Here is a 27,980-nt window from a genome sequence, read left to right on the forward strand (position 1 = left end):
ACTGGACTGGAGAGTGACCAGAGAGTGACCGGACCTGTGAGTGACCGACCCACCAGCCCACCAGACCGGCGCTGACCAGCCTGACTGACCCCTCTGTCCACAGGGGAGGAGTGGCTCGTGCGCAAGGTGGGGGCCTACCTGCCTGGAGTTCACGAGGAGGTCATGGACATCGTCAACGCCTTCGTCCTGACCGACAAGGTACAGGACAGTGTGTCTGTATTAACCCCTCTCTCTCTCAGTGTGTGTGTATTAATCCCTCTCTCTCTCAGTGTGTGTGTATGAACCCCTCTCTCTCTCAGTGCAGTGTTAATGTACTGGAGTGTCCAGTCAGTGTGTCTGTATTAACCCCTCTCTCTCTCAGTGCAGTGTTAATGTACTGGAGTGTCCAGTCAGTGTGTCTGTATTAACCCCTCTCTCTCTCAGTGCAGTGTTAATGTACTGGAGTGTCCAGTCAGTGTGTCTGTATTAACCCCCCTCTCTCTCAGTGCAGTGTTAATGTACAGGAGTGTCCAGTCAGTGTGTCTGTATTAACCCCTCTCTCTCTCTCAGTGCAGTGTTAATGTACTGGAGTGTCCAGTCAGTGTGTGTGTATTAACCCCTCTCTCTCTCAGTGCAGTGTTCATGTACTGGAGTGTCAGTCAGTGTGTCTGTATTAACCCCTCTCTCTCTCAGTGCAGTGTTAATGTACTGGAGTGTCCAGTCAGTGTGTCTGTATTAACCCCTCTCTCTCTCTCTCTCTCTCAGTGCAGTGTTAATGTACTGGAGTGTCCAGTCAGTGTGTCTGTATTAACCCCTCTCTCTCAGTGCAGTGTTAATGTACTGGAGTGTCCAGTCAGTGTGTGTGTATTAACCCCTCTCTCTCTCAGTGCAGTGTTAATGTACTGGAGTGTCCAGTCAGTGTGTCTGTATTAACCCCCCTCTCTCTCAGTGCAGTGTTAATGTACAGGAGTGTCCAGTCAGTGTGTCTGTATTAACCCCTCTCTCTCTCTCAGTGCAGTGTTAATGTACTGGAGTGTCCAGTCAGTGTGTGTGTATTAACCCCTCTCTCTCTCAGTGCAGTGTTCATGTACTGGAGTGTCAGTCAGTGTGTCTGTATTAACCCCTCTCTCTCTCAGTGCAGTGTTAATGTACTGGAGTGTCCAGTCAGTGTGTCTGTATTAACCCCTCTCTCTCTCTCTCTCTCAGTGCAGTGTTAATGTACTGGAGTGTCCAGTCAGTGTGTCTGTATTAACCCCTCTCTCTCAGTGCAGTGTTAATGTACTGGAGTGTCCAGTCAGTGTGTGTGTATTAACCCCTCTCTCTCTCAGTGCAGTGTTAATGTACTGGAGTGTCCAGTCAGTGTGTCTGTATTAACCCCTCTCTCTCTCAGTGCAGTGTTAATGTACTGGAGTGTCCAGTCAGTGTGTGTGTATTAACCCCTCTCTCTCTCAGTGCAGTGTTAATGTACTGGAGTGTCCAGTCAGTGTGTGTGTATGAACCCCTCTCTCTCTCAGTGCAGTGTTAATGTACTGGAGTGTCTAGTCAGTGTGTGTGTATTAACCCCTCTCTCTCTCAGTGCAGTGTTAATGTACTGGAGTGTCCAGTCAGTGTGTCTGTATTAACCCCTCTCTCTCTCAGTGCAGTGTTAATGTACTGGAGTGTCCAGTCAGTGTGTGTGTATTAACCCCTCTCTCTCTCAGTGCAGTGTTAATGTACTGGAGTGTCCAGTCAGTGTGTCTGTATTAACCCCTCTCTCTCTCTCAGTGCAGTGTTAATGTACTGGAGTGTCCAGTCAGTGTGTCTGTATTAACCCCTCTCTCTCAGTGCAGTGTTAATGTACTGGAGTGTCCAGTCAGTGTGTCTGTATTGACCCCTCTCTCTCTCTGTCAGAAAGCGCTCCATGTCCGAGCTCTGAGGCCCTTCAGGGACAGCAGGGGTCACGAGCGCCGGACCGGGGAGGAGTGGCTAATCACGCTGGCGGACTGCGAGGCCCACATCCCCGAGGTCAGCGAGGAGGTCGTGGGGGTCGTCAGCGTCACCACGCTCAGCAGCCGCCAGTACTGCGTCGTCCTCGACCCCGTGGGGGCTGATGGGAAGCCGCAGCTGGGCCAGAAACGGGTCGTCAAGGTCAGTGTCTGTCTCTGCCTGACCCCCCTCTCTGTCTCTCCGTCTCTCTGTCTCTGTCTCTCGGTGCCGTGTGTACAGGGTGTATTCACCTGTCTCTCTCTCTCTCCTCTCAATTCAGTTCAGTTCAGTTCAAGGTGCTTTATTAGCATGACCGATGGGTACAATCAGTGTTGCCAAAGCAAATAAAAATAATAAAATTAACATAGAACAAAACAAAAAATAGAAGTAAAATAAAATCTACAGACATGTTACAGACATTTACAACAAAGACATATTATAAAATATTGACATATACTGTAGGCAGCTGGAGCATTATTGGGAGACGGACTCACTGTTCCTCAGGCTGGGACAGGAGATCACATACTGGGCTGCCAGATCAACTGAGTTCCCTCCTCCCTCTCCCAGTAGGATTGGGACCTGTTGTGGTTTTGGCAGGTGTGGGAACTCTGGGATTAGATTTCTGAATTTGGGGAAGAATGTTTCTCTAATCCCAGAGTATCTGTCACAGTGCAGCAGGAAGTGCACCTCTGTCTCTATTTCTCCCCGCTGGCAGTGGGAGCACAGCCTGTCCTCTCTGGACAGCCAGGTCTGTCTGTGTCCAGTGTGTGTGTCCAGGCTGTGGTCACTGAGCCTGTCCTCTCTGGGCAGCCAGGTCTGCCTGTGTCGCCCAGTTTCTATGGCCAGGTTGTGGTCACTGAGCCTGTACTTCGTCAGGGTCTGTTTCTGTTTGTTATTTTTTATTTTGGTCAAATATTCAGCTAGTGTGTATTGTCTGTTTAAGGTTCTGTAACATTCCAGTTTGTGTTGTGTTTGTGTGTGTGTGTCCCAGTGTGTGAGATATTGCTGTTTGATCTATGCTGTGATGTGGTTGAGTCTGGGTTGTGGTGCTCTAGCAGTGCTGTCCTGAGGCTGGTTGTGTGTTGTGTGTGTTGTGCTGTGATGTGGTGGAGTCTGGGTTGTGGTGCTCTAGCAGTGCTGTCCTGAGGCTGGTTGTGTGTTGTGTGTGTTGTGCTGTGATGTGGTTGAGTCTGGGTTGTGGTGCTCTAGCAGTGCTGTCCTGAGGCTGGTTAGTGTTGGTGTGGCTCAGGTCGGTGAGCCTCAGGACCAGCTGGCTCAGGGGGCTCTGTTTTGGGCTCAGCTCTTGGCTCAGCAGGGCTTTGTGGTGATAGGAATTTTGGTCGCTGTTTTTTAGGTGTAGCCAATACTTTAATATTCTTTTCTGTATGTTTATCAATAGTGGGTACTGGCCTAATTCGGCCCTGCACCCGTTGTTAGGAGTTTTTCTCTGCACACGGAGGATGATTCTACAGATCTCCATGTGCAGAGTTTCTGTGGGGTGTTTGTCCCATTGGGTGTAATCCTGGTCTGTGAGGGGACCCCAAACTTCACTGCCGTATAGGGCAATGGGTTGGATTACACTTTCAAATATTTGGAGCCAGATTCTTGTTGGTGGGTTGATGTTGAAGAGCCTCCTTCTTATTGCGTAGAAAGCCCTGAGTGCCTTCTCCCTCAGTGCCTTCACTGCCAGGTCAAAACTCCCGGAAGAGCTGATGGTGAGACCGAGATATGTGTAGCTGGATGTGTGCTCCAATGTGTTGTTGTTCAGTGTGAATTTGTACCTGTTTCCCTGAGGTCTGGCTTTCTTCTGGAAAACCATAACTCTGGTCTTGTCCAGATTGACTGTCAGTGCCCAGGTCTGACAGTCCTGCTCCAGCAGTGCCAGGTTCTGCTGTTCTGGGTCCAGATGGGCTGGCAGTGCCCAGGTCTGACAGTCCTGCTCCAGCAGTGCCAGGTTCTGCTGTTCTAGGTCCAGATGGGCTGGCAGTGCCCAGGTCTGACAGTCCTGCTCCAGCAGTGCCAGGTTCTGCTGCAGCCCCTGTTCTGTGGGCAACAGCAGGACCAGGTCATCTGCGTAGAGCAGGAACTTGATTTCTGTGTCGTGTAGTGTGAGACCAGGAGCTGCAGACTGCTCCAACATTCCTGCTAATTCATTGATATAGATATTGAACAGTGTTGGGCTCAGGCTGCAGCCCTGTCTCACCCCGCGGCCTTGGGTGAAGAATTTAGTCCTTTTGTTTCCAATTTTCACTGCACATTTGCTCTCTGAATACATTGATTTAATGATGTCGTACCGTTTGCCCCCTATGCCACTTTGGAGTAGTTTATAAAACAATCTCTCATGCCAAATCGAGTCAAATGCTTTTTTGAAATCGACAAAGCAGGCAAAAATGTTTCCTTTGTGTTTCTGGTGGACGTGTTTGTCTATCAGTGTGTGTAGGGTGTAAATGTGATCAGATGTGCGGTGATCTGGCAAGAAGCCAATCTGTCTTTTACTCTCTCTCTCTCTCTCTCTGTCTCGGTGCCGTGTGAACTGGGTGTATTCACCTGTCTCTCTCTCTGTCTCGGTGCCGTGTGATCTGGGTGTATTCACCTGTCTCTCTCTCTGTCTCGGTGCCGTGTGAACTGGGTGTCTTCACCTGTCTCTCTCTCTCAGGGGGAGAAGTCCTTCTTCCTCCAGCCTGGAGAGCTCCTGGAACAGGGGATTCAGGATGTCTATGTCCTGTCGGAAGAGGAGGGTCTGGTGCTGAAGGCTGTGGAGGCCTTCATGGACACAGAGGAGGTGAGACAGGGACACAGGGGGAGGTGATGACAGGGACACAGGGGGAGGTGATGACAGGGACACTGAGGGGTGAGACAGGGGGAGGTGATGTCGGGGAAACAGAGGGGTGAGACAGGGGGAGGTGATGACAGGGACACAGAGGGGTGAGACAGGGACACAGAGGGGTGAGACAGGGGGAGGTGATGTCATGGACACAGAGGAGGTGAGACAGGGGGAGGTGATGACAGGGACACTGAGGGGTGAGACAGGGACACAGAGGGGTGAGACAGGGGGAGGTGATGTCGGGGAAACAGAGGGGTGAGACGGGGAGGGGTGAGACGGGGAGGGGTGATGACAGGGACACAGAGGGGTGAGACAGGGACACAGAGGGGTGAGACAGGGGGAGGTGATGACAGGGACACAGAGGGGTGAGACAGGGACACAGAGGGGTGAGACAGGGGGAGGTGATGTCGGGGACACAGAGGGGTGAGACAGGGGGAGGTGATGTCGGGGACACAGAGGGGTGAGACAGGGACACAGAGGGGTGAGACAGGGGGAGGTGATGTCGGGGACACAGAGGGGTGAGACAGGGGGAGGTGATGTCGGGGACACAGAGGGGTGAGACAGGGACACAGAGGGGTGAGACAGGGGGAGGTGATGTCGGGGAAACAGAGGGGTGAGACAGGGGGAGGTGATGACAGGGACACAGAGGGGTGAGACAGGGACACAGAGGGGTGAGACAGGGGGAGGTGATGTCGGGGACACAGAGGGGTGAGACAGGGACACAGAGGGGTGAGACAGGGGGAGGTGATGACGGGGACACAGAGGGGTGAGACGGGGAGGGGTGAGACAGGGGGAAGTGATGACGGGGACACAGAGGGGTGAGACAGGTGGTGTCCTGCTCCTGGCCTCTGCTGGTGTCCGGTCTGGAGCTTGGTTCTGGTTCTGAGTTGTGACCTGTCTCTCTCTCTCAGCCGCAGGAACGGGAGGGGGAGGAGGAGGAGGAGGAGCCACAGAGAGGCACGGTCCGTCGCCCTGGCGACCGCTGGATGCTCCGCGGGCCGCTGGAGTACGTGCCGCCCGTGGGGGTGGAGGTGTTGCTACGGCAACAGGCCATACCACTGGATGAGAACGAGGGGATCTACGTCCGGGACATCAAGACGGGGAAGGTGAGGAGAGGGCAGGGGGCTGTTCTCCTTCCCACAGTCTCTTCCAGAGCCACAATGGCGGCCGCATGAGTGCCCAGCGCTCCCGTTACTACTATACCTCCCATTTATATAAGTGCAACTGCTGGAGCCACAATGGCGGCCGCATGAGCGCCCAGCGCTCCCGTTACTACTATACCTCCCATTTATATAAGTGCAACTGCTGGAGCCACAATGGCGGCCACACTGAGAGCTCAGCGCTCCAGTTTCTCCTGCAGCTTCCCTTTACACCAGTGCAACTGCTGGAGCCACAATGGCAGCGGCCGTGAGCCCCGCCCTCTCCCCCTCACCCCTGGCAGTGATTGGCCGGCCTCCCCCCCGCAGGTCCGCGCTGTGATTGGCCGCACCTACATGCTGAACCAGGACGAGGAGCTGTGGGCGAAGGAGCTGCCCTCCAACGTGGAGGCCCTGCTGACCGCCGCCCGCGACCCCCTGGCCGAGCGCTCGGACCGCCGGAACGAGGGGCCGCGGCCGGCCCCAAGGGACAAGACGCGCGTCGTCTCCTACAGGGTGCCCCACAATGCCGCGGTGCAGGTGTACGACTACAGGGAGAAGAAGGCCAGGTAGAGTATCGGGGTCCCCCGGGGCTCCCCAGTTCCTGAGTGTGAGACAGTGTCTCTGCTGGGATCAGTGTGTGTGTTAAACTGAGTGTGAGACAGTGTCTCTGCTGGGATCAGTGTGTGTGTTAAACTGAGTGAGACAGTGTCTCTGCTGGGATCAGTGTGTGTGTTAAACTGAGTGTGAGACAGTGTCCCTGCTGGGATCAGTGTGTGTGTTAAACTGAGTGTGAGACAGTGTCTCTGCTGGGATCAGTGTGTGTTAAACTGAGTGTGAGACAGTGTCTCTGCTGGGATCAGTGTGTGTGTTAAACTGAGTGTGAGACAGTGTCTCTGCTGGGATCAGTGTGTGTTAAACTGAGTGTGAGACAGTGTCTCTGCTGGGATCAGTGTGTGTGTTAAACTGAGTGTGAGACAGTGTCTCTGCTGGGATCAGTGTGTGTGTTAAACTGAGTGTGAGACAGTGTCTCTGCTGGGATCAGTGTGTGTTAAACTGAGTGTGAGACAGTGTCTCTGCTGGGATCAGTGCTGTGTGTTAAACTGAGTGTGAGACAGTGTCTCTGCTGGGATCAGTGTGTGTGTTAAACTGAGTGTGAGACAGTGTCTCTGCTGGGATCAATGTGTGTGTTAAACTGAGTGTGAGACGGTGTGTCTCTGCTGGGATCAGTGTGTGTGTTAAACTGAGTGTGAGACAGTGTCTCTGCTGGGATCACTGTGTGTGTTAAACTGAGTGTGAGACAGCGTGTCTCTGCTGGGATCAGTGTGTGTGTTAAACTGAGTGTGAGACAGCGTGTCTCTGCTGGGATCAGTGTGTGTGTTAAACTGAGTGTGAGACAGTGTCTCTCTGCTGGGATCAGTGTGTGTGTTAAACTGAGTGTGAGACAGTGTCTCTGCTGGGATCAGTGTGTGTTAAACTGAGTGTGAGACAGTGTCTCTGCTGGGATCAGTGTGTGTGTTAAACTGAGTGTGAGACAGTGTCTCTGCTGGGATCAGTGTGTGTTAAACTGAGTGTGAGACAGTGTCTCTGCTGGGATCAGTGTGTGTGTTAAACTGAGTGTGAGACAGCGTGTCTCTGCTGGGATCAGTGTGTGTGTTAAACTGAGTGTGAGACAGTGTCTCTGCTGGGATCAGTGTGTGTGTTAAACTGAGTGTGAGACAGTGTCTCTGCTGGGATCAGTGTGTGTGTTAAACTGAGTGTGAGACAGTGTCTCTGCTGGGATCAGTGTGTGTGTTAAACTGAGTGTGAGACAGTGTCTCTGCTGGGATCAGTGTGTGTGTTAAACTGAGTGTGAGACTGTCTCTGCTGGGATCAGTGTGTGTGTTAAACTGAGTGTGAGACAGTGTGTCTCTGCTGGGATCAGTGTGTGTGTTAAACTGAGTGTGAGACAGTGTGTCTCTGCTGGGATCAGTGTGTGTGTTAAACTGAGTGTGAGACAGTGTGTCTCTGCTGGGATCAGTGTGTGTGTTAAACTGAGTGTGAGACAGTGTCTCTGCTGGGATCAGTGTGTGTGTGTTAAACTGAGTGTGAGACAGTGTCTCTGCTGGGATCAGTGTGTGTGTTAAACTGAGTGTGAGACAGCGTGTCTCTGCTGGGATCAGTGTGTGTGTTAAACTGAGTGTGAGACAGCGTGTCTCTGCTGGGATCAGTGTGTGTGTTAAACTGAGTGTGAGACAGCGTGTCTCTGCTGGGATCAGTGTGTGTGTTAAACTGAGTGTGAGACAGTGTCTCTGCTGGGATCAGTGTGTGTGTTAAACTGAGTGTGAGACAGTGTCTCTGCTGGGATCAGTGTGTGTGTTAAACTGAGTGTGAGACAGTGTCTCTGCTGGGATCAGTGTGTGTGTTAAACTGAGTGTGAGACAGCGTGTCTCTGCTGGGATCAGTGTGTGTGTTAAACTGAGTGTGAGACAGTGTCTCTGCTGGGATCAGTGTGTTTGTTAAACTGAGTGTGAGACGGTGTGTCTCTGCTGGGATCAGTGTGTGTGTTAAACTGAGTGTGAGACGGTGTGTCTCTGCTGGGATCAGTGTGTGTGTTAAACTGAGTGTGAGACAGTGTCTCTGCTGGGATCAGTGTGTGTGTTAAACTGAGTGTGAGACAGTGTCTCTACTGGGATCAGTGTGTGTGTTAAACTGAGTGTGAGACAGCGTGTCTCTGCTGGGATCAGTGTGTGTGTTAAACTGAGTGTGAGACAGTGTGTCTCTGCTGGGATCAGTGTGTGTGTTAAACTGAGTGTGAGACAGCGTGTCTCTGCTGGGATCAGTGTGTGTGTTAAACTGAGTGTGAGACAGCGTGTCTCTGCTGGGATCAGTGTGTGTGTTAAACTGAGTGTGAGACAGCGTGTCTCTGCTGGGATCAGTGTGTGTGTTAAACTGAGTGTGAGACAGCGTGTCTCTGCTGGGATCAGTGTGTGTGTTAAACTGAGTGTGAGACAGGGTGTCTCTGCTGGGATCAGTGTGTGTGTTAAACTGAGTGTGAGACAGGGTGTCTCTGCTGGGATCAGTGTGTGTGTTAAACTGAGTGTGAGACGGTGTGTCTCTGCTGGGATCAGTGTGTGTGTTAAACTGAGTGTGAGACGGTGTCTCTCTGCTGGGATCAGTGTGTGTGTTAAACTGAGTGTGAGACAGTGTCTCTGCTGGGATCAGTGTGTGTGTTAAACTGAGTGTGAGACAGTGTCTCTGCTGGGATCAGTGTGTGTGTTAAACTGAGTGTGAGACAGTGTCTCTGCTGGGATCAGTGTGTGTGTGTTAGAGTGAGACAGCGTGTCTCTGCTGGGATCAGTGTGTGTGTTAAACTGAGTGTGAGACAGTGTCTCTGCTGGGATCAGTGTGTGTGTTAAACTGAGTGTGAGACAGTGTCTCTGCTGGGATCAGTGTGTGTGTTAAACTGAGTGAGACAGTGTCTCTGCTGGGATCAGTGTGTGTGTTAAACTGAGTGTGAGACAGTGTCCCTGCTGGGATCAGTGTGTGTGTTAAACTGAGTGTGAGACAGTGTCTCTGCTGGGATCAGTGTGTGTTAAACTGAGTGTGAGACAGTGTCTCTGCTGGGATCAGTGTGTGTGTTAAACTGAGTGTGAGACAGTGTCTCTGCTGGGATCAGTGTGTGTTAAACTGAGTGTGAGACAGTGTCTCTGCTGGGATCAGTGTGTGTGTTAAACTGAGTGTGAGACAGTGTCTCTGCTGGGATCAGTGTGTGTGTTAAACTGAGTGTGAGACAGTGTCTCTGCTGGGATCAGTGTGTGTTAAACTGAGTGTGAGACAGTGTCTCTGCTGGGATCAGTGCTGTGTGTTAAACTGAGTGTGAGACAGTGTCTCTGCTGGGATCAGTGTGTGTGTTAAACTGAGTGTGAGACAGTGTCTCTGCTGGGATCAATGTGTGTGTTAAACTGAGTGTGAGACGGTGTGTCTCTGCTGGGATCAGTGTGTGTGTTAAACTGAGTGTGAGACAGTGTCTCTGCTGGGATCACTGTGTGTGTTAAACTGAGTGTGAGACAGCGTGTCTCTGCTGGGATCAGTGTGTGTGTTAAACTGAGTGTGAGACAGCGTGTCTCTGCTGGGATCAGTGTGTGTGTTAAACTGAGTGTGAGACAGTGTCTCTCTGCTGGGATCAGTGTGTGTGTTAAACTGAGTGTGAGACAGTGTCTCTGCTGGGATCAGTGTGTGTTAAACTGAGTGTGAGACAGTGTCTCTGCTGGGATCAGTGTGTGTGTTAAACTGAGTGTGAGACAGTGTCTCTGCTGGGATCAGTGTGTGTTAAACTGAGTGTGAGACAGTGTCTCTGCTGGGATCAGTGTGTGTGTTAAACTGAGTGTGAGACAGCGTGTCTCTGCTGGGATCAGTGTGTGTGTTAAACTGAGTGTGAGACAGTGTCTCTGCTGGGATCAGTGTGTGTGTTAAACTGAGTGTGAGACAGTGTCTCTGCTGGGATCAGTGTGTGTGTTAAACTGAGTGTGAGACAGTGTCTCTGCTGGGATCAGTGTGTGTGTTAAACTGAGTGTGAGACAGTGTCTCTGCTGGGATCAGTGTGTGTGTTAAACTGAGTGTGAGACTGTCTCTGCTGGGATCAGTGTGTGTGTTAAACTGAGTGTGAGACAGTGTGTCTCTGCTGGGATCAGTGTGTGTGTTAAACTGAGTGTGAGACAGTGTGTCTCTGCTGGGATCAGTGTGTGTGTTAAACTGAGTGTGAGACAGTGTGTCTCTGCTGGGATCAGTGTGTGTGTTAAACTGAGTGTGAGACAGTGTCTCTGCTGGGATCAGTGTGTGTGTGTTAAACTGAGTGTGAGACAGTGTCTCTGCTGGGATCAGTGTGTGTGTTAAACTGAGTGTGAGACAGCGTGTCTCTGCTGGGATCAGTGTGTGTGTTAAACTGAGTGTGAGACAGCGTGTCTCTGCTGGGATCAGTGTGTGTGTTAAACTGAGTGTGAGACAGCGTGTCTCTGCTGGGATCAGTGTGTGTGTTAAACTGAGTGTGAGACAGTGTCTCTGCTGGGATCAGTGTGTGTGTTAAACTGAGTGTGAGACAGTGTCTCTGCTGGGATCAGTGTGTGTGTTAAACTGAGTGTGAGACAGTGTCTCTGCTGGGATCAGTGTGTGTGTTAAACTGAGTGTGAGACAGCGTGTCTCTGCTGGGATCAGTGTGTGTGTTAAACTGAGTGTGAGACAGTGTCTCTGCTGGGATCAGTGTGTTTGTTAAACTGAGTGTGAGACGGTGTGTCTCTGCTGGGATCAGTGTGTGTGTTAAACTGAGTGTGAGACGGTGTGTCTCTGCTGGGATCAGTGTGTGTGTTAAACTGAGTGTGAGACAGTGTCTCTGCTGGGATCAGTGTGTGTGTTAAACTGAGTGTGAGACAGTGTCTCTACTGGGATCAGTGTGTGTGTTAAACTGAGTGTGAGACAGCGTGTCTCTGCTGGGATCAGTGTGTGTGTTAAACTGAGTGTGAGACAGTGTGTCTCTGCTGGGATCAGTGTGTGTGTTAAACTGAGTGTGAGACAGCGTGTCTCTGCTGGGATCAGTGTGTGTGTTAAACTGAGTGTGAGACAGCGTGTCTCTGCTGGGATCAGTGTGTGTGTTAAACTGAGTGTGAGACAGCGTGTCTCTGCTGGGATCAGTGTGTGTGTTAAACTGAGTGTGAGACAGCGTGTCTCTGCTGGGATCAGTGTGTGTGTTAAACTGAGTGTGAGACAGGGTGTCTCTGCTGGGATCAGTGTGTGTGTTAAACTGAGTGTGAGACAGGGTGTCTCTGCTGGGATCAGTGTGTGTGTTAAACTGAGTGTGAGACGGTGTGTCTCTGCTGGGATCAGTGTGTGTGTTAAACTGAGTGTGAGACGGTGTCTCTCTGCTGGGATCAGTGTGTGTGTTAAACTGAGTGTGAGACAGTGTCTCTGCTGGGATCAGTGTGTGTGTTAAACTGAGTGTGAGACAGTGTCTCTGCTGGGATCAGTGTGTGTGTTAAACTGAGTGTGAGACAGTGTCTCTGCTGGGATCAGTGTGTGTGTGTTAGAGTGAGACAGCGTGTCTCTGCTGGGATCAGTGTGTGTGTTAAACTGAGTGTGAGACAGTGTCTCTGCTGGGATCAGTGTGTGTGTTAAACTGAGTGTGAGACAGTGTCTCTGCTGGGATCAGTGTGTGTGTTAAACTGAGTGTGAGACAGTGTCTCTGCTGGGATCAGTGTGTGTGTTAAACTGAGTGTGAGACGGTGTGTCTCTGCTGGGATCAGTGTGTGTGTTAAATTGAGTGTGAGACGGTGTCTCTGCTGGGATCAGTGTGTGTGTTAAACTGAGTGTGAGACAGTGTCTCTGCTGGGATCAGTGTGTGTGTTAAACTGAGTGTGAGACGGTGTGTCTCTGCTGGGATCAGTGTGTGTGTTAAACTGAGTGTGAGACAGTGTCTCTGCTGGGATCAGTGTGTGTGTTAAACTGAGTGTGAGACAGTGTCTCTGCTGGGATCAGTGTGTGTGTTAAACTGAGTGTGAGACAGTGTCTCTGCTGGGATCAGTGTGTGTTAAACTGAGTGTGAGACAGTGTCTCTGCTGGGATCAGTGTGTGTGTTAAACTGAGTGTGAGACAGTGTCTCTGCTGGGATCAGTGTGTGTGTTAAACTGAGTGTGAGACAGCGTGTCTCTGCTGGGATCAGTGTGTGTGTTAAACTGAGTGTGAGACAGCGTGTCTCTGCTGGGATCAGTGTGTGTGTTAAACTGAGTGTGAGACAGTGTCTCTGCTGGGATCAGTGTGTGTGTTAAACTGAGTGTGAGACAGCGTGTCTCTGCTGGGATCAGTGTGTGTGTTAAACTGAGTGTGAGACAGTGTCTCTGCTGGGATCAGTGTGTGTGTTAAACTGAGTGTGAGACAGTGTCTCTGCTGGGATCAGTGTGTGTGTTAAACTGAGTGTGAGACAGCGTGTCTCTGCTGGGATCAGTGTGTGTGTTAAACTGAGTGTGAGACAGTGTGTCTGCTGGGATCAGTGTGTGTGTTAAACTGAGTGTGAGACAGTGTCTCTGCTGGGATCAGTGTGTGTGTTAAACTGAGTGTGAGACAGTGTCTCTGCTGGGATCAGTGTGTGTGTTAAACTGAGTGTGAGACAGTGTCTCTGCTGGGATCAGTGTGTGTGTTAAACTGAGTGTGAGACAGTGTGTCTCTGCTGGGATCAGTGTGTGTGTTAAACTGAGTGTGAGACAGTGTCTCTGCTGGGATCAGTGTGTGTGTTAAACTGAGTGTGAGACAGTGTCTCTGCTGGGATCAGTGTGTGTTAAACTGAGTGTGAGACAGTGTCTCTGCTGGGATCAGTGTGTGTTAAACTGAGTGTGAGACAGTGTGTCTCTGCTGGGATCAGTGTGTGTGTTAAACTGAGTGTGAGACAGTGTGTCTCTGCTGGGATCAGTGTGTGTGTTAAACTGAGTGTGAGACAGTGTCTCTGCTGGGATCAGTGTGTGTGTTAAACTGAGTGTGAGACAGTGTCTCTGCTGGGATCAGTGTGTGTGTTAAACTGAGTGTGAGACAGCGTGTCTCTGCTGGGATCAGTGTGTGTGTTAAACTGAGTGTGAGACAGTGTCTCTGCTGGGATCAGTGTGTGTGTTAAACTGAGTGTGAGACAGTGTCTCTGCTGGGATCAGTGTGTGTGTTAAACTGAGTGTGAGACAGTGTCTCTGCTGGGATCAGTGTGTGTGTTAAACTGAGTGTGAGACAGTGTGTCTCTGCTGGGATCAGTGTGTGTGTTAAACTGAGTGTGAGACAGGGTGTCTCTGCTGGGATCAGTGTGTGTGTTAAACTGAGTGTGAGACAGCGTGTCTCTGCTGGGATCAGTGTGTGTGTTAAACTGAGTGTGAGACAGGGTGTCTCTGCTGGGATCAGTGTGTGTGTTAAACTGAGTGTGAGACAGCGTGTCTCTGCTGGGATCAGTGTGTGTGTTAAACTGAGTGTGAGACAGTGTCTCTGCTGGGATCAGTGTGTGTGTTAAACTGAGTGTGAGACAGTGTCTCTGCTGGGATCAGTGTGTGTGTTAAACTGAGTGTGAGACAGGGTGTCTCTGCTGGGATCAGTGTGTGTGTTAAACTGAGTGTGAGACAGTGTCTCTGCTGGGATCAGTGTGTGTGTTAAACTGAGTGTGAGACAGTGTCTCTGCTGGGATCAGTGTGTGTGTTAAACTGAGTGTGAGACAGGGTGTCTCTGCTGGGATCAGTGTGTGTTAAACTGAGTGTGAGACAGCGTGTCTCTGCTGGGATCAGTGTGTGTGTTAAACTGAGTGTGAGACAGCGTGTCTCTGCTGGGATCAGTGTGTGTGTTAAACTGAGTGTGAGACAGCGTGTCTCTGCTGGGATCAGTGTGTGTGTTAAACTGAGTGTGAGACAGCGTGTCTCTGCTGGGATCAGTGTGTGTGTTAAACTGAGTGTGAGACAGTGTCTCTGCTGGGATCAGTGTGTGTGTTAAACTGAGTGTGAGACAGCGTGTCTCTGCTGGGATCAGTGTGTGTGTTAAACTGAGTGTGAGACAGCGTGTCTCTGCTGGGATCAGTGTGTGTGTTAAACTGAGTGTGAGACAGCGTGTCTCTGCTGGGATCAGTGTGTGTGTTAAACTGAGTGTGAGACAGTGTCTCTGCTGGGATCAGTGTGTGTGTTAAACTGAGTGTGAGACAGCGTGTCTCTGCTGGGATCAGTGTGTGTGTTAAACTGAGTGTGAGACAGGGTGTCTCTGCTGGGATCAGTGTGTGTTAAACTGAGTGTGAGACAGCGTGTCTCTGCTGGGATCAGTGTGTGTGTTAAACTGAGTGTGAGACAGTGTCTCTGCTGGGATCAGTGTGTGTGTTAAACTGAGTGTGAGACAGTGTCTCTGCTGGGATCAGTGTGTGTGTTAAACTGAGTGTGAGACAGTGTCTCTGCTGGGATCAGTGTGTGTGTTAAACTGAGTGTGAGACAGTGTCTCTGCTGGGATCAGTGTGTGTGTTAAACTGAGTGTGAGACAGTGTCTCTGCTGGGATCAGTGTGTGTGTTAAACTGAGTGTGAGACAGTGTCTCTGCTGGGATCAGTGTGTGTGTTAAACTGAGTGTGAGACAGTGTGTCTCTGCTGGGATCAGTGTGTGTTAAACTGAGTGTGAGACAGTGTCTCTGCTGGGATCAGTGTGTGTTAAACTGAGTGTGAGACAGGGTCTCTGCTGGGATCAGTGTGTGTTAAACTGAGTGTGAGACAGGGTCTCTGCTGGGATCAGTGTGTGTTAAACTGAGTGTCAGACAGTGTCTCTGCTGGGATCAGTGTGTGTGGGAGTTGGTCAGGGTGACTGGCCGGTCCCTGTGGCAGCAGGACGGGTTCTGAAGTTCCTCTCTGTCTCTCCCAGGGTGGTGTTCGGTCCAGAGCTGGTCATGCTGGGCCCAGACGAGCAGTTCACGGTTCTGTCACTGTCCGGCGACAAGCCCAAACGCTCCAACGTCATCAAGGCCATCTGCCTGCTGCTGGGGCCGGACTTCTGCACCGACATCATCACCATCGAGACCGCGGACCACGCCCGCCTGCAGCTGCAGCTGTCCTACAACTGGTACTGACCACTGACCACTGACCACTGACCACTGACCACTGACCACTGACCACTGACCGGACTGGACTGGACCGGACTGGACTTCTGCACCGACATCATCACCATCGAGACCGCGGACCACGCCCGCCGGCAGCTGCAGCTGTCCTACAACTGGTACTGACCACTGACCACTGACCACTGACCACTGACCGGACTGGACTGGACCGGACTGGACTTCTGCACCGACATCATCACCATCGAGACCGCGGACCACGCCCGCCTGCAGCTGCAGCTGTCCTACAACTGGTACTGACCACTGACCACTGACCACTGACCACTGACCGGACTGGACTGGACCGGACTGGACTTCTGCACCGACATCATCACCATCGAGACCGCGGACCACGCCCGCCTGCAGCTGCAGCTGTCCTACAACTGGTACTGACCACTGACCACTGACCACTGACCACTGACCACTGACCACTGACCACTGACCGGACTGGACTGGACCGGACTGGACTTCTGCACCGACATCATCACCATCGAGACCGCGGACCACGCCCGCCTGCAGCTGCAGCTGTCCTACAACTGGTACTGACCACTGACCACTGACCACTGACCACTGACCACTGACCTGACCGGACTGGACTGGACCGGACTGGACTTCTGCACCGACATCATCACCATCGAGACCGCGGACCACGCCCGCCTGCAGCTGCAGCTCTCCTACAACTGGTACTGACCACTGACCACTGACCACTGACCACTGACCACTGACCTGACCGGACTGGACTGGACCGGACTGGACTTCTGCACCGACATCATCACCATCGAGACCGCGGACCACGCCCGCCTGCAGCTGCAGCTGTCCTACAACTGGTACTGACCACTGACCACTGACCACTGACCTGACCGGACTGGACTGGACCGGACTGGACTTCTGCACCGACATCATCACCATCGAGACCGCGGACCACGCCCGCCTGCAGCTGCAGCTGTCCTACAACTGGTACTGACCACTGACCACTGACCACTGACCTGACCGGACTGGACTGGACCGGACTGGACTTCTGCACCGACATCATCACCATCAAGACCGCGGACCACGCCCGCCTGCAGCTGCAGCTCTCCTACAACTGGTACTGACCACTGACCACTGACCACTGACCACTGACCTGACCGGACTGGACTGGACCGGACTGGACTTCTGCACCGACATCATCACCATCAAGACCGCGGACCACGCCCGCCTGCAGCTGCAGCTGTCCTACAACTGGTACTGACCACTGACCACTGACCACTGACCCGACCGGACTGGACTGGACCGGACTGGACTTCTGCACCGACATCATCACCATCGAGACCGCGGACCACGCCCGCCTGCAGCTGCAGCTGTCCTACAACTGGTACTGACCACTGACCACTGACCACTGACCTGACCGGACTGGACTGGACCGGACTGGACTTCTGCACCGACATCATCACCATCAAGACCGCGGACCACGCCCGCCTGCAGCTGCAGCTCTCCTACAACTGGTACTGACCACTGACCACTGACCACTGACCACTGACCTGACCTGACCGGACTGGACTGGACCGGACTGGACTTCTGCACCGACATCATCACCATCGAGACCGCGGACCACGCCCGCCTGCAGCTGCAGCTCTCCTACAACTGGTACTGACCACTGACCACTGACCACTGACCACTGACCACTGACCACTGACCTGACCTGACCTGACCGGACTGGACTGGACCGGACTGGACTTCTGCACCGACATCATCACCATCGAGACCGCGGACCACGCCCGCCGGCAGCTGCAGCTGTCCTACAACTGGTACTGACCACTGACCACTGACCACTGACCGGACTGGACTGGACCGGACTGGACTTCTGCACCGACATCATCACCATCGAGACCGCGGACCACGCCCGCCTGCAGCTGCAGCTCTCCTACAACTGGTACTGACCACTGACCACTGACCACTGACCCGACTGGACCTGACTGGACTGGACTGGACTGGACTGGACTGGACTGCAGCTGGTCAGCAGACTGGACCTGGGGAGAGCCAGACTGCAGATGACCAGACTGGATACTAGTACTGGCAGAGCCTTGGTGGAGCACACTGGGCTGGACTGGTACCAGTACTGGTACTGGGGGTAATAGCGGATTGGATTTGGACCGGTACTGGTACCGGTATTGGGGAGATATGGGCTGAGCTGGACTGGTAACAGTACTGGTACTGGTGAGAAATAGGCTGGGCCAGACTGGTACTGGTACCAGTACTGGGGAGATATGGGCCGGGCCGGACTGGTAGGGGGTCTGAGGAGAGCTGTCCTGGGGTAAGCACCGCTGTCCACAGAGACGCGTCTCCACCTCTCCTTCTCCCATCACCCCCAGGCACTTCGACATCAAGGACCGGAGCGACCCGGCGGAGGCGTCCCACCTCTTCTCCGTCCCCGACTTCATCGGCGACGCCTGCAAGGCCGTGGCCTCGAGAATCCGAGGAGCCGTGGCCTCTGTGCAGTTCGACGACTTCCACAAGGTCTGTGTTCATCTCGCTGTGTGAGGAGTGTCTCTGGGGTCTGTATTAGGGTCTGTGTTCATCTCTCTGTGTGAGGAGTGTCTCTGGGGTCTGTATTAGGGTCTGTGTTCATCTCTCTGTGTGAGGAGTGTCTCTGGGGTCTGTATTAGGGTCTGTCTTCATCTCTCTGTGTGAGGAGTGTCTCTGGGTCTGTATTAGGGTCTGTATTCATCTCTCTGTGTGAGGAGTGTCTCTGGGGTCTGTATTAGGGTCTGTGTTCATTTCTCTGTGTGAGGAGTGTCTCTGGGGTCTGTATTAGGGTCTGTGTTCATCTCTCTGTGTGAGGAGTGTCTCTGGGGTCTGTATTAGGGTCTGTGTTCATCTCTCTGTGTGAGGAGTGTCTCTGGGGTCTGTATTAGGGTCTGTGTTCATCTCTCTGTGTGAGGAGTGTCTCTGGGGTCTGTATTAGGGTCTGTGTTCATCTCTCTGTGTGAGGAGTGTCTCTGGGGTCTGTATTAGGGTCTGTGTTCATCTCTCTGTGTGAGGAGTGTCTCTGGGGTCTGTATTAGGGTCTGTATTCATCTCTCTGTGTGAGGAGTGTCTCTGGGGTCTGTATTAGGGTCTGTGTTCATCTCTCTGTGTGAGGAGTGTCTCTGGGGTCTGTATTAGGGTCTGTATTGATCTCTCTGTGTGAGGAGTGTCTCTGGGGTCTGTATTAGGGTCTGTGTTCATCTCTCTGTGTGAGGAGTGTCTCTGGGGTCTGTATTAGGGTCTGTGTTCATCTCTCTGTGTGAGGAGTGTCTCTGGGGTCTGTATTAGGGCCTGTGTTCATCTCTCTGTGTGAGGAGTGTCTCTGGGGTCTGTATTAGGGTCTGTGTTCATCTCCCTGTGTGAGGAGTGTCTCTGGGGTCTGTATTAGGGTCTGTGTTCATCTCTCTGTGTGAGGAGTGTCTCTGGGGTCTGTATTAGGGTCTGTATTCATCTCCCTGTGTGAGGAGTGTCTCTGGGGTCTGTATTAGGGTCTGTGTTCATCTCTCTGTGTGAGGAGTGTCTCTTGGGTCTGTATTAGGGTCTGTGTTCATCTCTCTGTGTGAGGAGTGTCTCTGGGGTCTGTATTAGGGTCTGTGTTCATCTCTCTGTGTGAGGGGTGTCTCTGGGGTCTGTATTAGGGTCTGTGTTCATCTCTCTGTGTGAGGGGTGTCTCTGGGGTCTGTATTAAGTTCTTTTTTCTCTTGCCTGTCTAGAACTCAATCCGCATCATCTGCTCGGCAGTGTTCGGGTTCGACGAGTCGATGAAGATCCGGTCCAGTCTGCGGTTCCCCCAGAACGGACTGGTCATCACCAGCGTGGACATCCAGTCGGTGGAGCCTGTGGACCAGAGGACCCGGGACGCCCTGCAGAAGAGTGTGCAGCTGGCCATCGAGATCACCACCAACTCACAGGAGGCAGCTGCCCGGTACCTGTCTCTCTCTCTCCCTCCCTGCCTGTCTCTCTCTCTTAGTGAAGAGGCCAGCCCCTTTCTCTCTCAGTAACAAGGCCAGTTTCTCTCTCTCCCCCTGCCTGTCTCTCTCTCTGACAATCACTCCCTCTCAATGCACTTTCAGTTCAATTCAAGGTGCTGTATTAGCATGACCGAGGGGTACAATCAGTGTTGCCAAAGCAAATAAAAATAATGAAATTCACAGGAAACAAAACAAAAAATAGAAGTAAAATAAAATCTACAGACATGTTACAGACATTTACAACAAAGACATATTATAAAATATTGACATATACTGTAGGCGGCTGGAGCATTATTGGGAGACAGACTCACTGTTCCTCAGGCTGGGACAGGAGATCATCCTCAGGCTGGGACAGGAGATCACACACTGTATTATTATTATTGAGAGACAGGCTCACTGTCTGTTCCTCAGGCTGGGACAGGAGATCACACACTGTATTATTATTATTGAGAGACATTCACGGTGCTCACTGTCTGTTCCTCTGTCTGGGACAGGAGATCACTCCCACACTTTGTTAATTAAAGTTCTGTATTATTGAGAGACAGGGCTCACTGTTCTGTTCCTCAGGCTGGGACAGGAGATCACACACTGTATTATTATTATTGAGAGACAGGCTCACTGTCTGTTCCTCAGGCTGGGACAGGAGATCACACACTGTATTATTATTATTGAGAGACGGGCTCACTGTCTGTTCCTCAGGCTGGGACAGGAGATCACACACTGTATTATTATTATTGAGAGACGGGCTCACTGTCTGTTCCTCAGGCTGGGACAGGAGATCACACACTGTATTATTATTATTGAGAGACGGGCTCACTGTCTGTTCCTCAGGCTGGGACAGGAGATCACACACTGTATTATTATTATTGAGAGACGGGCTCACTGTCTGTTCCTCAGGCTGGGACAGGAGATCACACACTGTATTATTATTATTGAGAGACGGGCTCACTGTCTGTTCCTCAGGCTGGGACAGGAGATCACACACTGTATTATTATTATTGAGAGACGGGCTCACTGTCTGTTCCTCAGGCTGGGACAGGAGATCACACACTGTATTATTATTATTGAGAGACAGGCTCACTGTCTGTTCCTCAGGCTGGGACAGGAGATCACACACTGTATTATTATTATTGAGAGACGGGCTCACTGTCTGTTCCTCAGGCTGGGACAGGAGATCACACACTGTATTATTATTATTGAGAGACGGGCTCACTGTCTGTTCCTCAGGCTGGGACAGGAGATCACACACTGTATTATTATTATTGAGAGACGGGCTCACTGTCTGTTCCTCAGGCTGGGCAGGAGATCACACCTGTATTATTATTATTGAGAGACAGGCTCACTGTCTGTTCCTCAGGCTGGGACAGGAGGTCACACACTGTATTATTATTATTGAGAGACGGGCTCACTGTCTGTTCCTCAGGCTGGGACAGGAGATCACACACTGTATTATTATTATTGAGAGACGGGCTCACTGTCTGTTCCTCAGGCTGGGACAGGAGATCACACACTGTATTATTATTATTGAGAGACAGGCTCACTGTCTGTTCCTCAGGCTGGGACAGGAGATCACACACTGTATTATTATTATTGAGAGACGGGCTCACTGTCTGTTCCTCAGGCTGGGACAGGAGATCACACACTGTATTATTATTATTGAGAGACAGGGCTCACTGTCTGTTCCTCAGGCTGGGACAGGAGATCACACACTGTATTATTATTATTGAGAGACAGGCTCACTGTCTGTTCCTCAGGCTGGGACAGGAGATCACACACTGTATTATTATTATTGAGAGACAGGCTCACTGTCTGTTCCTCAGGCTGGGACAGGAGATCACACACTGTATTATTATTATTGAGAGACAGGCTCACTGTCTGTTCCTCAGGCTGGGACAGGAGATCACACACTGTATTATTATTATTGAGAGACGGGCTCACTGTCTGTTCCTCAGGCTGGGACAGGAGATCACACACTGTATTATTATTATTGAGAGACGGGCTCACTGTCTGTTCCTCAGGCTGGGACAGGAGATCACACACTGTATTATTATTATTGAGAGACGGGCTCACTGTCTGTTCCTCAGGCTGGGACAGGAGATCACACACTGTATTATTATTATTGAGAGACGGGCTCACTGTCTGTTCCTCAGGCTGGGACAGGAGATCACACACTGTATTATTATTATTGAGAGACGGGCTCACTGTCTGTTCCTCAGGCTGGGACAGGAGATCACACACTGTATTATTATTATTGAGAGACGGGCTCACTGTCTGTTCCTCAGGCTGGGACAGGAGATCACACACTGTATTATTATTATTGAGAGACGGGCTCACTGTCTGTTCCTCAGGCTGGGACAGGAGATCACACACTGTATTATTATTATTGAGAGACGGGCTCACTGTCTGTTCCTCAGGCTGGGACAGGAGATCACACACTGTATTATTATTATTGAGAGACGGGCTCACTGTCTGTTCCTCAGGCTGGGACAGGAGATCACACACTGTATTATTATTATTGAGAGACAGGCTCACTGTCTGTTCCTCAGGCTGGGACAGGAGATCACACACTGTATTATTATTATTGAGAGACAGGCTCACTGTCTGTTCCTCAGGCTGGGACAGGAGATCACACACTGTATTATTATTATTGAGAGACAGGCTCACTGTCTGTTCCCTCAGGCTGGGACAGGAGATCACACACTGTATTATTATTATTGAGAGACAGGCTCACTGTCTGTCCCTCAGGCTGGGACAGGAGATCACACACTGTATTATTATTATTGAGAGACAGGCTCACTGTCTGTTCCTCAGGCTGGGACAGGAGATCACACACTGTATTATTATTATTGAGAGACGGGCTTACTGTCTGTTCCTCAGGCTGGGACAGGAGATCACACACTGTATTATTATTATTGAGAGACGGGCTCACTGTCTGTTCCTCAGGCTGGGACAGGAGATCACACACTGTATTATTATTATTGAGAGACGGGCTCACTGTCTGTTCCTCAGGCTGGGACAGGAGATCACACACTGTATTATTATTATTGAGAGACGGGCTCACTGTCTGTTCCTCAGGCTGGGACAGGAGATCACACACTGTATTATTATTATTGAGAGACGGGCTCACTGTCTGTTCCTCAGGCTGGGACAGGAGATCACACACTGTATTATTATTATTGAGAGACAGGCTCACTGTCTGTTCCTCAGGCTGGGACAGGAGATCACACACTGTATTATTATTATTGAGAGACGGGCTCACTGTCTGTTCCTCAGGCTGGGACAGGAGATCACACACTGTATTATTATTATTGAGAGACGGGCTCACTGTCTGTTCCTCAGGCTGGGACAGGAGATCACACACTGTATTATTATTATTGAGAGACGGGCTCACTGTCTGTTCCTCAGGCTGGGACAGGAGCTCACACATTGTATTATTATTATTGAGAGACGGGCTCACTGTCTGTTCCTCAGGCTGGGACAGGAGATCACACACTGTATTATTATTATTGAGAGACGGGCTCACTGTCTGTTCCTCAGGCTGGGACAGGAGATCACACACTGTATTATTATTATTGAGAGACGGGCTCACTGTCTGTTCCTCAGGCTGGGACAGGAGATCACACACTGTATTATTATTATTGAGAGACAGGCTCACTGTCTGTTCCTCAGGCTGGGACAGGAGATCACACACTGTATTATTATTATTGAGAGACGGGCTCACTGTCTGTTCCTCAGGCTGGGACAGGAGATCACACACTGTATTATTATTATTGAGAGACGGGCTCACTGTCTGTTCCTCAGGCTGGGACAGGAGATCACACACTGTATTATTATTATTGAGAGACGGGCTCACTGTCTGTTCCTCAGGCTGGGACAGGAGATCACACACTGTATTATTATTATTGAGAGACGGGCTCACTGTCTGTTCCTCAGGCTGTGACAGGAGATCACACACTGTATTATTATTATTGAGAGACGGGCTCACTGTCTGTTCCTCAGGCTGGGACAGGAGATCACACACTGTATTATTATTATTGAGAGACGGGCTCACTGTCTGTTCTTCAGGCTGGGACAGGAGATCACAAACTGTATTATTATTATTGAGAGACGGGCTCACTGTCTGTTCCTCAGGCTGGGACAGGAGATCACACACTGTATTATTATTATTGAGAGACGGGCTCACTGTCTGTTCCTCAGGCTGGGACAGGAGATCACACACTGTATTATTATTATTGAGAGACGGGCTCACTGTCTGTTCCTCAGGCTGGGACAGGAGATCACACACTGTATTATTATTATTGAGAGACGGGCTCACTGTCTGTTCCTCAGGCTGGGACAGGAGATCACACACTGTATTATTATTATTGAGAGACGGGCTCACTGTCTGTTCCTCAGGCTGGGACAGGAGATCACACACTGTATTATTATTATTGAGAGACAGGCTCACTGTCTGTTCCTCAGGCTGGGACAGGAGATCACACACTGTATTATTATTATTGAGAGACGGGCTCACTGTCTGTTCCTCAGGCTGGGACAGGAGATCACACACTGTATTATTATTATTGAGAGACGGGCTCACTGTCTGTTCCTCAGGCTGGGACAGGAGATCACACACTGTATTATTATTATTGAGAGACGGGCTCACTGTCTGTTCCTCAGGCTGGGACAGGAGATCACACACTGTATTATTATTATTGAGAGACGGGCTCACTGTCTGTTCCTCAGGCTGGGACAGGAGATCACACACTGTATTATTATTATTGAGAGACGGGCTCACTGTCTGTTCCTCAGGCTGGGACAGGAGATCACACACTGTATTATTATTATTGAGAGACAGGCTCACTGTCTGTTCCTCAGGCTGGGACAGGAGATCACACACTGTATTATTATTATTGAGAGACAGGCTCACTGTCTGTTCCTCAGGCTGGGACAGGAGATCACACACTGTATTATTATTATTGAGAGACAGGCTCACTGTCTGTTCCTCAGGCTGGGACAGGAGATCACACACTGTATTATTATTATTGAGAGACGGGCTCACTGTCTGTTCCTCAGGCTGGGACAGGAGATCACACACTGTATTATTATTATTGAGAGACAGGCTCACTGTCTGTTCCTCAGGCTGGGACAGGAGCTCACACATTGTATTATTATTATTGAGAGACAGGCTCACTGTCTGTTCCTCAGGCTGGGACAGGAGATCACACACTGTATTATTATTATTGAGAGACGGGCTCACTGTCTGTTCCTCAGGCTGGGACAGGAGATCACACACTGTATTATTATTATTGAGAGACGGGCTCACTGTCTGTTCCTCAGGCTGGGACAGGAGATCACACACTGTATTATTATTATTGAGAGACAGGCTCACTGTCTGTTCCTCAGGCTGGGACAGGAGATCACACACTGTATTATTATTATTGAGAGACGGGCTTACTGTCTGTTCCTCAGGCTGGGACAGGAGATCACACACTGTATTATTATTATTGAGAGACGGGCTCACTGTCTGTTCCTCAGGCTGGGACAGGAGATCACACACTGTATTATTATTATTGAGAGACGGGCTCACTGTCTGTTCCTCAGGCTGGGACAGGAGATCACACACTGTATTATTATTATTGAGAGACGGGCTCACTGTCTGTTCCTCAGGCTGGGACAGGAGATCACACACTGTATTATTATTATTGAGAGACGGGCTCACTGTCTGTTCCTCAGGCTGGGACAGGAGATCACACACTGTATTATTATTATTGAGAGACAGGCTCACTGTCTGTTCCTCAGGCTGGGACAGGAGATCACACACTGTATTATTATTATTGAGAGACAGGCTCACTGTCTGTTCCTCAGGCTGGGACAGGAGATCACACACTGTATTATTATTATTGAGAGACGGGCTCACTGTCTGTTCCTCAGGCTGGGACAGGAGATCACACACTGTATTATTATTATTGAGAGACAGGCTCACTGTCTGTTCCTCAGGCTGGGACAGGAGATCACACACTGTATTATTATTATTGAGAGACAGGCTCACTGTCTGTTCCTCAGGCTGGGACAGATCACACACTGTATTATTATTATTGAGAGACAGGCTCACTGTCTGTTCCTCAGGCTGGGACAGGAGATCACACACTGTATTATTATTATTGAGAGACAGGCTCACTGTCTGTTCCTCAGGCTGGGACAGGAGATCACACACTGTATTATTATTATTGAGAGACAGGCTCACTGTTCCTCAGTTCCCTCTCTCTCTCTCTCCCCCCCTGGTCAGCCACGAGGCCGAGCGGCTGGAGCAGGAGGCCAAGGGGAGGCTGGAGAGGCAGCGGATCACGGACCAGGCGGAGGCAGAGAAGGCCCGCAGGGAGCTGCTGGAGCTGGAGGCGCTCAGGTCAGCCCACGCCAAGCCCCCGCCCCCCCCCGCTCGGGCCCCCCCCGCGCTGACGCCCGCCCCCTGCCCTCTGCCCCTCCAGCTCTGCGGTGGAGAGCACGGGCGCCGCGAAGGCTGAGGCCCAGTCCAAGGCCGAGGCAGCGAAGATCCAGGGAGAGGCCGCCGTCGCAGAGGCCAGACTGAGGGCCGAGGCTCAGCGCATCGAGGCGGTGAGGAGCCGCGCGCGTGTCTGAGTGTGCGTGCTTGTGTGAGAGTACGGAGCTCTGTGTTGCTGTCTGTGTGTGAGCTCGGGGCTCTGTGTTGCTGTCTGTGTGTGTGAGTCTGTGTGTGAGCTCGGGGCTCTGTGTTGCTGTCTGTGTGTGAGCTCGGGGCTCTGTGTTGCTGTCTGTGTGTGTGAGTCTGTGTGTGAACTCGGGGCTCTGTGTTGCTGTCTGTGTGTGTGAGTCTGTGTGTGAGCTCGGGCTATGTGGTGCTGTCTGTGTGTGAGCTCGGGCCTCTGTGTTGCTGTCTGTGTGTTGCTGTCTGTGTGTGAGCTCGGGGCTCTGTGTTGCTGTCTGTGTGTGTGAGTCTGTGTGTGAGCTCGGGCTATGTGGTGCTGTCTGTGTGTGAGCTCGGGGCTCTGTGTTGCTGTCTGTGTGTGTGAGTCTGTGTGTGAACTTGGGGCTCTGTGTTGCTGTCTGTGTGTGTGAGTCTGTGTGTGAGCTCGGGCTATGTGGTGCTGTCTGTGTGTGAACTCGGGGCTCTGTGTTGCTGTCTGTGTGTGAGCTCGGGCTATGTGGTGCTGTCTGTGTGTGAGCTCGGGCCTCTGTGTTGCTGTCTGTGTGTGTGAGTCTGTGTGTGAACTTGGGGCTCTGTGTTGCTGTCTGTGTGTGTGAGTCTGTGTGTGAGCTCGGGCTATGTGGTGCTGTCTGTGTGTGAACTCGGGGCTCTGTGTTGCTGTCTGTGTGTGAGCTCGGGCTATGTGGTGCTGTCTGTGTGTGAGCTCGGGGCTCTGTGTTGCTGTCTGTGTGTGAGCTCGGGGCTCTGTGTTGCTGTCTGTGTGTGAACTCGGGGCTCTGTGTTGCTGTCTGTGTGTGTGAGTCTGTGTGTGAGCTCGGGCTATGTGGTGCTGTCTGTGTGTGAGCTCGGGCCTCTGTGTTGCTGTCTGTGTGTGTGAGTCTGTGTGTGAACTTGGGGCTCTGTGTTGCTGTCTGTGTGTGTGAGTCTGTGTGTGAGCTCGGGCTATGTGGTGCTGTCTGTGTGTGAGCTCGGGCCTCTGTGTTGCTGTCTGTGTGTGTGAGTCTGTGTGTGAACTCGGGGCTCTGTGTTGCTGTCTGTGTGTGTGAGTCTGTGTGTGAGCTCGGGGCTCTGTGTTGCTGTCTGTGTGTGAACTCGGGGCTCTGTGTTGCTGTCTGTGTGTGAGCTCGGGCTATGTGGTGCTGTCTGTGTGTGAGCTCGGGGCTCTGTGTTGCTGTCTGTGTGTGAGCTCGGGGCTCTGTGTTGCTGTCTGTGTGTGAACTCGGGGATCTGTGTTGCTGTCTGTGTGTGAGCTCGGGCTATGTGGTGCTGTCTGTGTGTGAGCTCTGGGCTATGTGTGTGAGCTCGGGGCTCTGTGTTGCTGTCTGTGTGTGAGCTCTGGGCTATGTGTGTGAGCTCGGGGCTCTGTGTTGCTGTCTGTGTGTGAACTCGGGGCTCTGTGTTGCTGTCTGTGTGTGAGCTCGGGCTATGTGGTGCTGTCTGTGTGTGAGCTCTGGGCTATGTGTGTGAGCTCGGGGCTCTGTGTTGCTGTCTGTGTGTTGCTGTCTGTGTGTGAGCTCGGGGCTCTGTGTTGCTGTCTGTGTGTGTGAGTCTGTGTGTGAGCTCGGGCTATGTGGTGCTGTCTGTGTGTGAGCTCGGGGCTCTGTGTTGCTGTCTGTGTGTGTGAGTCTGTGTGTGAACTTGGGGCTCTGTGTTGCTGTCTGTGTTTGTGAGTCTGTGTGTGAGCTCGGGGCTCTGTGTTGCTGTCTGTGTGTGAGCTCTGGGCTATGTGTGTGAGCTCGGGGCTCTGTGTTGCTGTCTGTGTGTGAACTCGGGGCTCTGTGTTGCTGTCTGTGTGTGAGCTCGGGCTATGTGGTGCTGTCTGT

At 51.5% G+C, this 27,980-nt stretch overlaps 1 protein-coding gene across 1 annotated transcript in view; it reads left to right on the forward strand.

Moving 5' to 3' along the window:
• The window catches only part of mvp (major vault protein), a 48,835-nt gene that overhangs the window by 16,861 nt on the left and 3,994 nt on the right, over positions 1-27,980 (forward strand). Inside the window, exons 6-15 of the mRNA XM_069188389.1 lie at positions 104-198; positions 1,870-2,106; positions 4,601-4,726; positions 5,680-5,874; positions 6,235-6,473; positions 15,288-15,485; positions 17,868-18,012; positions 19,236-19,447; positions 25,762-25,878; positions 25,961-26,087. Of these exons, the coding sequence (XP_069044490.1) occupies positions 104-198; positions 1,870-2,106; positions 4,601-4,726; positions 5,680-5,874; positions 6,235-6,473; positions 15,288-15,485; positions 17,868-18,012; positions 19,236-19,447; positions 25,762-25,878; positions 25,961-26,087 (1,691 nt within the window). The remainder of the gene's footprint in view (positions 1-103; positions 199-1,869; positions 2,107-4,600; positions 4,727-5,679; positions 5,875-6,234; positions 6,474-15,287; positions 15,486-17,867; positions 18,013-19,235; positions 19,448-25,761; positions 25,879-25,960; positions 26,088-27,980) is intronic.

The sequence above is a fragment of the Lepisosteus oculatus genome, chromosome 4, assembly GCF_040954835.1.
Source record: "Lepisosteus oculatus isolate fLepOcu1 chromosome 4, fLepOcu1.hap2, whole genome shotgun sequence".
NCBI lineage: Eukaryota > Metazoa > Chordata > Actinopteri > Semionotiformes > Lepisosteidae > Lepisosteus > Lepisosteus oculatus.